Raw genomic sequence first — 12,289 nt, 5'->3', positions numbered from 1 at the left:
GCAACAGTAAACTGTCAAACCAGCACTATAAAAACACCACGAGGCACATGCCTGCCCTTTGCCAACACTGGATTTGCAGCATCCTCCATCCTCATACCCCACCTCCTTCTGCACCCAGATAAAAGAGCTCTTGCAAGGAGGAAAGCCTTGGCATGCACCAGCTGTAGCCAAGAGCACAGCAAGAAAAAATGAACACAGACATTCACTTGTGGGTCTGGCAGTTCTGATGCACCCTGAGCACCACTTTCAGGAGCAACAAGCAGGCCATTTTGAGGGTACCAGGCTCACAGTCCTCCACATCAGTGCTGGGTAAGCCTTAAACTTCAGCCAATTCATACAGGTAGATACACAGAGCAATCAAAGCGCACACAACGTACCGTCCTTCTCTCGAGCTTGTTTGATTCCTCATTCTTGCTCCTCGTTTCATAACTCCTGCCAAGTAACCCATAAAGACCCGAGTTAGACTAGCAGGCACTGCAACAGCACGTCGCAGCTGTGCAGAAGAGGCACAGTCAAATAGCAATGGCAAGGGGCTTCTTAGGAGATCAGCTGCACCAAACTGTTACTTTTAGAAACCAACCAAAGAAGAAAAACTTGGCTAAAGACTGCGCGTTAACAATCTGAGAATATCTGGAAATCAGAAACTTGCTAAAGAAAAAAAAGTAGGCTACATCCTTAAAGGTGGCAAGTCCCTGACATCTTGCTATAACTGGAGGTAGCCAAAGCAACATAGAGGGTTTAAGCATCTTTCCAAAATTTAATCAGTAATTTAGGCATATGATCAGGGAATTGAGATGTTTAAGAATTAAAGTACTATTACTGACAGAGTGGACAGGAGTCACTATTTTCTCTAGTAAGTTTTATATTTTCAGGTACCATTTAAATATTAGTACTGATAACATAGATAGTGTGGCAACTAAGCAAGGAACTATTTTATTAGAAACATCGCACAGCCTTTTTGATCCCAACTTAAACCAGCTTAACTAGGGCAATGAACTCTTCTTTCACAGAAAAAAAGGTTCATAAATGGTGCACATATAGTCCTGTACCTCTGATTTTGTGAAGCAACTTTCTGGCCAAGTATCCTTCCTTTGGCTTCAGCAACCTAAAAGAGAGCCAGGTGTTTCTCCAATTACCCCATGAAATAATCTACAAAATTAAAATATATCAGAACTTACAAGTACCAGAGGAGGAATGGATTACAAGTCCAGCATGGAAATTCAACTTTTTAATGGACTGAGATTTGTTGATTGAAAGCATCATAAATTACATCAAAAAGTTTTGTCTGAAACAGAATTACTTTATCTTTTCACTGTTTTATGAATAACGCTCATTTTAAGCAATAACATCATACGAAGCATCATTTTAAGCAATAACACCACTAGCAGCAGCACAGGCTACCTGGACAGCCTTTGGACAGGGCTGCTGGGACATGGTGCAGAGCAGCACGAAGCAGGGTTTCATGCTGACACCCAGTGGCAGTAGCGAGGATTAGTGGGTGTCCAGTTTTTAACAAATCTGGGGTGTCCCAAGGAGCACCCACCGCCTCTGAATTAACAGGCAGCAGTGACACCACCCGCTCTGGGCAAGAGGCTGAAAGCCAAAAGGTTTGTACGGTGGAGCCACCTTGATGGAAGCCATCAGGAGCAAGTTTTCAGCTTCCTGGGAAAACCCACACCGGTCAAAGTTTCAAAGCAGGCAGAGCCACTCATTTTTATTTGATTTTCCTAACAGTCTGCAAACATAAGTCAAGCAGAATTTCCAATATAAGCTTTATGATGACTGTCTTTAACCAGGGATTCCCAACATGCAAAGTGTGGCTCAAAAAATATTATTTCAGTCTCTTCTGGTTTAGCCTAAGAGCTCAAAACAACGGATGCCCAGCAATCTGTTTTTGTTATTCAGTAAAATGCAAACAGAAGTTGGCCTTCAATCACAAAGATATCCCACGGCTTCACTCAGGCAAGAGCTCAAGTTCCTGTTGCAGTTGGTTTTATCATACATTACTCGCCACAAAATTCAAGTAGTGATGAGCATTCTCCCCATCACAAAAAAAAAAAATATTCCATGTACAGCACCATGCAGAAAAAACAAGACCCTCAAATTCCCAGTTGCCTGGTTTGCTATAATAGCACGTCCATCCTTACTGCAGAGATATCCCCTGCTTCAAATTACTACTCTGTCAGCTGCTGAGCTGGGACTTTAGCGTATCCCCTAACAGCTTCTGCCACAAATTTACCTTTTCATGGCTTGCAGAGTCTGAGTTTTCAAAGTCATAGAAGTCCTTCCTGCAAGACAGTGTACACGTGGCAGTGACATACAAGCATGAACAGTCAACCTATATAACTTTTTTCCCACTCTCTTATGAACTGTTATACAGTACACATCCAAATACTTTATATGCTAAAAAATGCTGTTTCTTCAGCTTCTAAGAAATACTTGTTCCTTTCCTTCTTAGTCTCTATTATCGTCTTATTTAATTCTCACACTATATTTCTTCCAATTAGAAATTTTTAATTTTAAGAGAAATATTCAGAAGATACAAACAGGTTAGCCTAACCATTTTTATATAGTGGACGTTTTGTTTCCATATGTCACTTATAGTATGTAGTAGGAAGAGTCATATATGAATTTAAAGATAAAATTTCAGAAGAATTTAAAAATAAGAAAATCCATTTAATTCCCTTTTGAAAATTCTAGTACTTAATCTTTGTTCCCTAAGCACTTCTCTGTATGCATGTAGATGTTTTTCCATGCCTTTCAACAATTAAGATTAAGTGTACCTTTATTTCTTTCTCCAAATCGCAGCTATTTAAAAAAAAAAAAATCTTACAATTGGCTTTCAACATACACCTTTCCCTTCTTACTAGTGAAAGGATAGAAGACCAAAGAACTAAACTCTTTTCGCTAAAGCCTCCTGAAGGAAAAAAAACCCAAAACTTTAAAAATGGTCATTGTCACATTAAACACTAGAGGGAGCAGAATGACCGAACTAAGACCTTCTTCATCTCTAACTTCAGCACGGCTACTCCTGTTTTACAGCCAGCATTTGCTGCATCAAGCTATTTGGTCCTTAAAACACAGAACTTGTAGTAGTGATGAAGTCCTGCAGCACGTTTTCCCATTCTTATTTCCAAGCAATCAAAAAAAAAAATCTAAACACTTGTTTTTTTAACTAAGAGCCAAGAGACCAAAGCGGGACACTCAAAGAAGCCTTGGAACAGCCAGAAGGGCAGCAGGATCCTCACTTACGGTTCATTTACTCTCCTGCCCCGCACACAACACTTGGATGGCATAGAGCACAGCAGGAGTGTGCAATAAGACAGCTTCCAGTGCCACAGACAGTCCTCAAACTCTTGAGTGCTTCCACCCACCCGCCCGCTGGCTTTGAACGTGAGAAGACCGATATATGGGTGTGAGGAAAGGGGACAAACTGAGAAAGAGACAGTCCTGAAACTCTAGGACACACAATGCCAAAGAACTGGGCCAATATCTGAAAAGGATAAGGTATTTGTGAGAGAAATTACCACTCATTACCCAACTCACTGGAGGATGGGAGGATTACTGTTGGGTAAGGAAAAAATGGAAAAGCCAACCTGACATAGTATCACAGAAGTGAGGGCAATTTTTGGCAGCCTAGAGTTAGCTTCTAAAGTCTTTATTGTTTTGGGGACCCGAAGGTTCCCACTGAGACCTTATGACCCTTCATAACCTCCTGCTTGTTTTGCTCTGTTCTGTTCAGGCAGCCCAGCCCATGGGCACTCCATGTCCCCATTAGCACGAGAAATGGTCTAAAATCACCTGCTACGCCAGACCCTACATGGGCCCACGGCTCATACCTGCCTTCAGTCCTCTGCTTGGCCAAACGTGTTTTCCCCTTTCTCTTTACCCGGGTAACATTCTTCTGTAAAGAAAAGAGTTGCAGAATCTAAAACTACAATACGCAAAGTCATGTTCTTATCCTAGAGCCTGCTAAAAGCAGAGATAACGAGTGCCAGGAAACATTATTCACTTCTATTGCAACAGCCAGTTTCTTGCAGTTCTTTCCTGCCAGAAAGTATGGGAGTCCTGGAGCTAAAAATTGGGAGGCCAAGGGTGGGAGAATACAGAAAGAAGTAGTTAAAAAGCTCTGAATTCATTGTGCAGCAGGCAACTGTTACAAAAACCTTTGAACTGTCAGTTAAGAAATAATTTTAAAATAATCTAAACTTAGCTCATGGAAATGTAAACCCAAGAATGAGTCTAAAATATGATTCCTTACTCCAAACGAAAATTATTGCTTTGGGAATTTAATTTCTCTCAAGTACTGCATTGATTATTTTTTTATATCTAGACATATCAATAGGTATTTCCCAGTGCTCAAGTTGGCTGATGAAACAGAACTCTAGATGGCTCTCGGTTACTCATAGTTAATTTACCCAGGTTGCAAGCTCCTATCCCAGGAGTACAGAGATCTAGTGTGGGAAGATCACTAGAGCTCAGATACAAAACTGAATAAATATGCCTGTAGAATTCCAAGACTCGCTTCCTCTCAGGAAGCAAACCTTTGCTCTTGCAGGCCACGGGTAAGTCTGTGATACGTTTGGCCCACAGAGGGCCGGTCTGGTTGCCCACATGCCACATCTGAAAAGGATAAGGTATTTGTGAGAGAAATTACCACTCATTACCCAACTCACTGGAGGATGGGAGGATTACTGTTGGGTAAGGAAAAAATGGAAAAGCCAACCTGACATAGTATCACAGAAGTGAGGGCAATTTTTGGCAGCCTAGAGTTAGCTTCTAAAGTCTTTATTGTTTTGGGGACCCGAAGGTTCCCACTGAGACCTTATGACCCTTCATAACCTCCTGCTTGTTTTGCTCTGTTCTGTTCAGGCAGCCCAGCCCATGGGCACTCCATGTCCCCATTAGCACGAGAAATGGTCTAAAATCACCTGCTACGCCAGACCCTACATGGGCCCACGGCTCATACCTGCCTTCAGTCCTCTGCTTGGCCAAACGTGTTTTCCCCTTTCTCTTTACCCAGGTAACATTCTTCTGTAAAGAAAAGAGTTGCAGAATCTAAAACTACAATACGCAAAGTCATGTTCTTATCCTAGAGCCTGCTAAAAGCAGAGATAACGAGTGCCAGGAAACATTATTCACTTCTATTGCAACAGCCAGTTTCTTGCAGTTCTTTCCTGCCAGAAAGTATGGGAGTCCTGGAGCTAAAAATTGGGAGGCCAAGGGTGGGAGAATACAGAAAGAAGTAGTTAAAAAGCTCTGAATTCATTGTGCAGCAGGCAACTGTTACAAAAACCTTTGAACTGTCAGTTAAGAAATAATTTTAAAATAATCTAAACTTAGCTCATGGAAATGTAAACCCAAGAATGAGTCTAAAATATGATTCCTTACTCCAAACGAAAATTATTGCTTTGGGAATTTAATTTCTCTCAAGTACTGCATTGATTATTTTTTTATATCTAGACATATCAATAGGTATTTCCCAGTGCTCAAGTTGGCTGATGAAACAGAACTCTAGATGGCTCTCGGTTACTCATAGTTAATTTACCCAGGTTGCAAGCTCCTATCCCAGGAGTACAGAGATCTAGTGTGGGAAGATCACTAGAGCTCAGATACAAAACTGAATAAATATGCCTGTAGAATTCCAAGACTCGCTTCCTCTCAGGAAGCAAACCTTTGCTCTTGCAGGCCACGGGTAAGTCTGTGATACGTTTGTCCCACAGAGGGCTGGTCTGGTTGCCCACACACCATGCTCCTGGACACAAGCACAGCACACCACCACTGAGTGCTATACACTGAATGAACTCAGCTGAGCTTGAATCACTTGGTTGGGCCACACTAGGCTAAGGCCAGCAGCCATTGCCTCTGCAGCTCACTCTTGGAGCCAAATGGCACATTACATCAGGTACAAATGACACTATGTGGGCTTAGGACACCACTCAAGGGCAGGATTGAGTCAACCCATCCTAGCTTCCTTCTGCAGCTCCACCAGACCATCTCTTCCCTGCCCCATGTCTCTTCATTCAGGTGGGCCCCACAGTAAACATACCTTTGGTGTCAATTCCTCCATGGGGTCTTCTTCTAGGGCCTTCTCACTGGGGACAAGAGGACACGTGAGGGGAATGCAGTGCTGAGGGGCTGTTCATTTGAAGCCCAAAGAGTCAGTTTATGAAGTATGAAGTGGGGAAAAAACCTTACAGCAATTAGCACGAAAGCAGTGGTTTAAAAACGTATACAGGTAAAAAAGCTAATCAGTAGCTCTACAGAAGTCCAACTCATTACCTCTAAGAAATGCTGTCCTGCAAAGCCCTGAAAAAATGTATTACTAATGCCAAGGTGAACTCAAATGCACATGATCTTTCACACAAGTCATCATCCTCATTATGAAAAGCTACACATGTGGTGAGCTCCAGTTACACAGCTTAAGTTATACTCTGTAATAAAGCTTATGTTCATTTTGCATTCAGACTAAATCGATGAGAAAGAAAAGTAACACCAAAGTAGCAGCCAAGCCAGTAACCAAACATCACCATCTGCAACTCCAAAGGATTGTAACTCTTGGCAACCAGCCTTTTTAGGCAGAGTGGCAAAACAGAATATTTTTTTCCAGTTACTTGATGGAATAAACCTCAAAATCACATGCATTAAAACCCCAGATGAAGGTAAACAAAAGACAAAAGCAAAAAAAAAACCCAGCCACTTCACAACTTTTTGTCTCCGAGGCACTCACCTAGGCATAGCTTTTGTCCTTGGAGATGGAGTTTTGGACCTTTTTGCTGAAGGAGGCAAAGAAAGTACAGCTTCACCCTCAGGAGCTACTTACTAAACACTTCATCTGCTTTTGCTGTAAGGCCCTCAAAAGCAGAGCCTTCACCATGTCATCTGGGTGACACCACTGGGTCAGACTTAAGGAACTGAAGGGAGCCATGCCTGACCTGAGCCTTGGTTAGCATCTTCCACTTCAGTCTGTTGGCTCACTTTCATCATGGTGACATCAGAGTTACCCATTTTCTGCTCAGAGACATGAAACATGAACAGAGCATGCATATGGCCAATACGAAAGTGGGGGAGTTTTGAGGGGGAACAGAGACTTTCAGTGCTAGCCTGTTGCAACAGCTGGATGACAAGTTCATCATTAACCACACAAAAACATTTTAGGTTGCATGTAAGTGATACTATGAGCTTCTCACTAAGAGCATCACATCATTCCCTTGTATAAGAGGGAGTAAAACTTATTTTCTTTTTAAAGCAGTTTTGCCAAAATTGCAGCTCTGGAGGCAAGTGTTTGGGCTGATTTCTCACCAATATAAGATGGAGTTTAAAAGCATTGTCATATCTGGGTACAAACTAGTTTTTTTTGAAAGAAGGTTTTAATCACACCTAATAAAAAAGCAGACTGGAGGAGGGGGGAAAGTGGCACAAGGACTGTTTCACCATACACCAAACACTTACTGATACAGTGGCTGTTAAGTGTGGGCTGTGCTCAGAGGCTAAGCTCTCTGGTAGCGAGTCCATGTTTTCCGAGTTTGAAGGATCTTTTCTGCCCTCTGGATTAGTGGACTCGGGTGTCACTGCGGAACAGCAATGGGGTGAGAACTTTGTTACAGCAACTGAACACACACAGAGGCATTTCATTTCCATTCTTACACACATGCATAAAAGTAACAGCACAACTTACTAGGTGCAAACATCTCAAGATCTTGTTTAATAGAAAAAAACCCAAACATCTCCAAATTACCTAGTGTAGAATTGCAATACTAAACAAACATCATCTTGAGCCTGCCCCTTTTAAGCCCCTCATACTATATGAATACGTACAAGTTTATCATCTTATTGCTACCTTGACTCTTCGCTCTGGAAGACACAGAACAATTGTGCATGGCTAAAGCAACAGACCAGCAGGATCTTCCATCTCCTTTTCCCTCCATCAAATCTCCACCAGGCAACTGCAGAAGTTGATTTGCTACAGATGAACTACCTTCTGCCCTTTCTACTCCCCAGTAGCTTCAAGTAGCAGTGTCCACCTTGTGCCTCTGTGCATGCTTCATGGTGGACACTGATGAAGAAGCTTCTCCAGAATCTGGAAGAACTTCCATTCTAGCTCATTTTGTGTTGTAAATGGAAGAAAATGGGAAGGACTACTAAAGAAGTCATTATCTCAGACATCTAGAGCTGGAATTAGCTCTTTTAGCTATTCACCTGGAAGAATCTGAAATGCACAGTAACTAAGATGAAAGTAAAAATTTGCTTTTAACATAGGCACAGAAAGAACACTACCTAACCTAAGGGCTCTTCAAACTTACGATTCATTTACTGAGACAGAGATTGGTAGCAGTAGAAATAGAGCTGCAAGTTCCTTGTTTTAGAAGACCTGGAATGATCTGTTAAGCAAGTTACATCAAGGAATAATCCACACAAAAAAATAATCACTTATCACAAAAACTGAAGTACAGCCAATTTTGCAGCAAGGGTATAGCCCAGTCTTCAAAGAGAAAAGATCATGATACAGAAAAAAAGCCACCTCCCAAATTGCTACTGAAATTGATCTGAGGAAACATTTCCTGCATAAGGCCAGTTTTGATCACGTGTGCCTCGTGCTGAAAGCAGCTTTTCCTTAAACTACAGGTCACAGCCTTGATGGGGATTTACAGAAGAACTTCAGAGCAAGGTAGAGGGAAAGGAAGGAGTTACTTTCTCTTCCCCTTGGACAAGTGCTGGGCTTGGACCTTTCTTTGTTCAGGCACCCAAGCGTTATGTATGTACTTTGAGGCTCTGTGTTCCCTCAATATCTATCACATTTGGAACAAAATTAAACTCAGGCCTGGAAGGAAACATCCTGCAGATGTTCACTGGCAGCATGGGAAGTGACACCATTTACAGCAGAACTCACAATGCTCCTGCACATGGCAGCAGGTCACCTCCTGCAGAGAGGAGCTGAGCTACTGCTCACCTCTTTGTAGAGAGGGCTGCAGGTGAGCACTTCTGCTCCCCTGGCTGCACTTCCACAACAACCCCCAGCATCTCCAGTGCATTGTCCGCTCTGTGTGGTCTAAAAGGACCAGAGCGCACCCAGTCTCCACCGCATAAGGCCAGTTTTGATCACGTGTGCCTCCTGCTTTTGTGCTGAAAGCAGCTTTCCCTTAAACATCATGTTAAGAAGCAGAAGAGGCCTCCCTGCAGAAAGCCTTGGAAGAGGCTGTCCCACCACACACCCACTGCACAGAGGAGAGAGCACATGAAGTGCCAAGGTGCAAGCCCTGGTCCATCAGAGGACCTGTGCTTCCACGGGCACACAGATGCCACTGTCCCCTCCTGAGGGTCCGCTCTGTGTGGTCTAAAAGGACCAGAGCGCACCCAGTCTCCACCACATCATGTTAAGAAGCAGAAGAGGCCTCCCTGCAGAAAGCCTTGGAAGAGGCTGTCCCACCACATACACCCACTGCACAGAGGAGAGAGCACACGAAGTGCCAAGGTGCAAGCGCTGGTCCATCAGAGGACCTGTGCTTCCACAGGCACACAGATGCCACTGTCCCCTCCTCAAAGGAATCTCCCACAGGCACCCACACAGCACAGCCAAACCAGGAACCAAACATGGGGCAAGCAAGGGAGGGTAGATGTGTGCATCCTACTGCACTGCAACTGCTGGTGGAGAAACACTACTGCATGTTCTTTACGTGTCAAAGGCCTGCCATCAGCTGAGATGTGCCACGCCAGGCTGCCTGCCACTGCATGGATCCAGCCTCCACGAGCTGTTCCTCTGCCCGTGCAATCCCAGCAGCACTTGGCCATGGTGCCGAAGCTTCTCTGAGCTAGAGCAACTAGCATCTACCACAAGCACCAGTTACCAAGTTCACAAGATACAAACAGTAGAAGATTGAGCTTGGGGGTTGCTTTTTAACTTCAAGCTGGTGACTGCAACTGAAGATACTAATTTGAAAACTGAACAATTTCAATTTCATAAAATAATAATTTTTTAAAAATCACCTGCTTCATTCTGCCTGGCTTGCTTCTCAGCATGGGCAGACCCCTCTTCAGCCACATTTCTCTGTTGGTGTGAATTAATCTCATGTGAAAATGACCTTAAAATAAGTCGAATCTTTACCTGGTAAAGTCAGCTACATAATAACACAACTAACAGCTGTTAATTGCCAGAAACAATTCATTGAGAAATCATTGGATGCTATTTGAGTTGACTGTTTAGAAATGTCTCAGCTCCTGCAAGGATAAATGACAGCCTCTATACTATAGTTATTTACTGCACGCAAGATTTTCTGCAAACTCCATGGTCTGTGGATGAATCACAAGTATAAAACATTAACCATATTAATATTTACAAAAAACCCACACACAGCCATCCCCCTTGTTTTTATATTAGCTTATTAAAAACTTGAGGTTTTAAAAGGTCTTAAACATTTGCTTTTAATCTAGAAGTACCACATACAAAGTAAATGTAAGGTTTGTGTCTTGCAGCATCCCTCTTCTCCAGGTTCTAGTGTCACAATTTGCTCATCCTGTGCAATGTAACACTTTGAGCCAATGTAAGAGAATGTACATACTTCGAATTATGAAATGAAATGCCATAGGCATTCCTACTTCACAAACTCAGCAAAAATAATCACATCACACTGAATTGATTAACAAGACAGTTTAACCTTACATCTTCTAAACCCTAAATTTGATTCCCCTGAAACTTCTTTCCTAAAGTCTCTAATCTCTCATCCAGGCCAAAGCTAAGAACATTTTCATGGAGAGTCACAATTCCTCCATTTATGGAGATGACAGATATGTTGTAAAACAGACATAAAAAATAACCACCCAAAAAAACCATTGAATGTTTTTGCCCAATGTATATCAAGTAATATAGTTTAGAAAAGAAAAACTCATACTAAGAGCTTACCATCATTTTTTCATCTCCCAGAACTTTTCTAAGCACAATTAAGATTTCAAACTTAGCACTGAAAGATATTTTGATTTTGGTTGCTTCTGTTTTGTTAAGAATAGCAGGAATCTTCATGTAAATTTTAACAATATTTTCTCCACCCTCCTCTGTGTTAAAAAAAAAAAAGGCAGTTAAATCTGGTTTAGAGCAAGACATTCAGTGTATCACCCCAAAAGCATTTGAATAAGTGTTTGTGCATTTTATTTTTTTTTCAAAACAGTCTCTTTCACATCTTGCCCACACATTTCCAATTACTCTGTTCACTCATTTCTTTCTCTTTCTCTGGATCTAGATGATTATGCTATGCCCTACCACATCTATAAACTGACCTCTCAGCACATCCTGCTGAGGATGTGTTGAGTGAGTAGGTTATGGGCCCACAGACAGTCCAACAAGCAGAGCTGATGCAAGGTGACCAAAGTGCACAACAGGGGGAGAGGGAGACACAGGAACGCTCTTTGACAATGGTGAGATTTTGGGTTGGCTCCCTGTATCTTACAAACTCACAGCGAAACAGATGATAACGCTGGTTGGAAACCCTTACCCTTCAGGCTGTAACTGCTGACTGCTTCTTTCGACAGCCTCACTGAGTCCCAAAGAGCACCCTTTGAAAACCAAAAACCACCATATCAGGAGGGCTGAGCAAGCACCCACTGCATTAGACAGCTAGCCCAAGGCCACCTGGGCTTTGCTATTACCTCATTACTGTCCACATAGAAAGTCACACTCCGGCTGTCAGCATTGAAGTCAATCCAGAACTCCTCCAGCTTCTCATCCGATGGTTTCTTCACCTGGGGAAGCACAACAGCAATGCTGCCATTCCCAGAAAACCCCATAACTGCTGTCTTACTCAGTTTTCTTGAACAAGACAAAGCTGGAAAGTATTCCCCTACATATGTGTGTACACATACTCACACCTTACAGAAATAACAGTTAGGATCAACGTATAAGTTCCCAGCCTACTGCTCACCCAACCGTACCCACAGTGTCAGATGGTGCTCTACATCAGCCAAGGGAAAGGCAATACTTCACGCAAACGCTCACACATTTGTGGCAGGAAAGAGTCTGTGAAAGTTTTCTGTGTTTCTGAGTACTTGAAATAAGCATAAGCAGTGGAACCAACTTCCATCGACTTGGTTTTATTTTGATACAACTGTCAGGAACAGTGCCTGAATACATTAAAGAGCAGCAAAGCAATCTGCAGGATCTATAAGTATGACCTCTCCTACATGGCCATCAGGCTAATCTTGTTTTCTGGCAGCCTGGGAGCAGCTCTGCCGGAGGAATCAGAGTTGTCCTGTCCTCCTGTTTCCTTTTAGAGATCTCTCTTCTATCACCACCATGAAGAGA

The 12,289-nt window shown here is 42.6% G+C and overlaps 1 protein-coding gene across 1 annotated transcript in view; it reads right to left on the bottom strand.

Moving 5' to 3' along the window:
• SYCP2L (synaptonemal complex protein 2 like) overlaps positions 1 to 12,289 on the bottom strand; it is a 30,182-nt gene that overhangs the window by 10,740 nt on the left and 7,153 nt on the right. The window contains 11 exon segments of the mRNA XM_014940779.1: positions 1,050 to 1,105; positions 2,240 to 2,288; positions 3,840 to 3,901; positions 6,050 to 6,095; positions 6,731 to 6,854; positions 6,936 to 7,011; positions 7,453 to 7,571; positions 9,985 to 10,045; positions 10,898 to 11,046; positions 11,484 to 11,544; positions 11,638 to 11,730. Of these exon segments, the coding sequence (XP_014796265.1) occupies positions 1,050 to 1,105; positions 2,240 to 2,288; positions 3,840 to 3,901; positions 6,050 to 6,095; positions 6,731 to 6,854; positions 6,936 to 7,011; positions 7,453 to 7,571; positions 9,985 to 10,045; positions 10,898 to 11,046; positions 11,484 to 11,544; positions 11,638 to 11,730 (896 nt within the window).

The sequence above is a fragment of the Calidris pugnax genome, unplaced genomic scaffold (assembly GCF_001431845.1).
Source record: "Calidris pugnax isolate Ruff unplaced genomic scaffold, ASM143184v1 scaffold8, whole genome shotgun sequence".
Lineage (NCBI taxonomy): Eukaryota > Metazoa > Chordata > Aves > Charadriiformes > Scolopacidae > Calidris > Calidris pugnax.
Note: the sequence above shows the minus strand (reverse complement) of the source record. Positions and strands in the feature narration are given on the sequence as shown.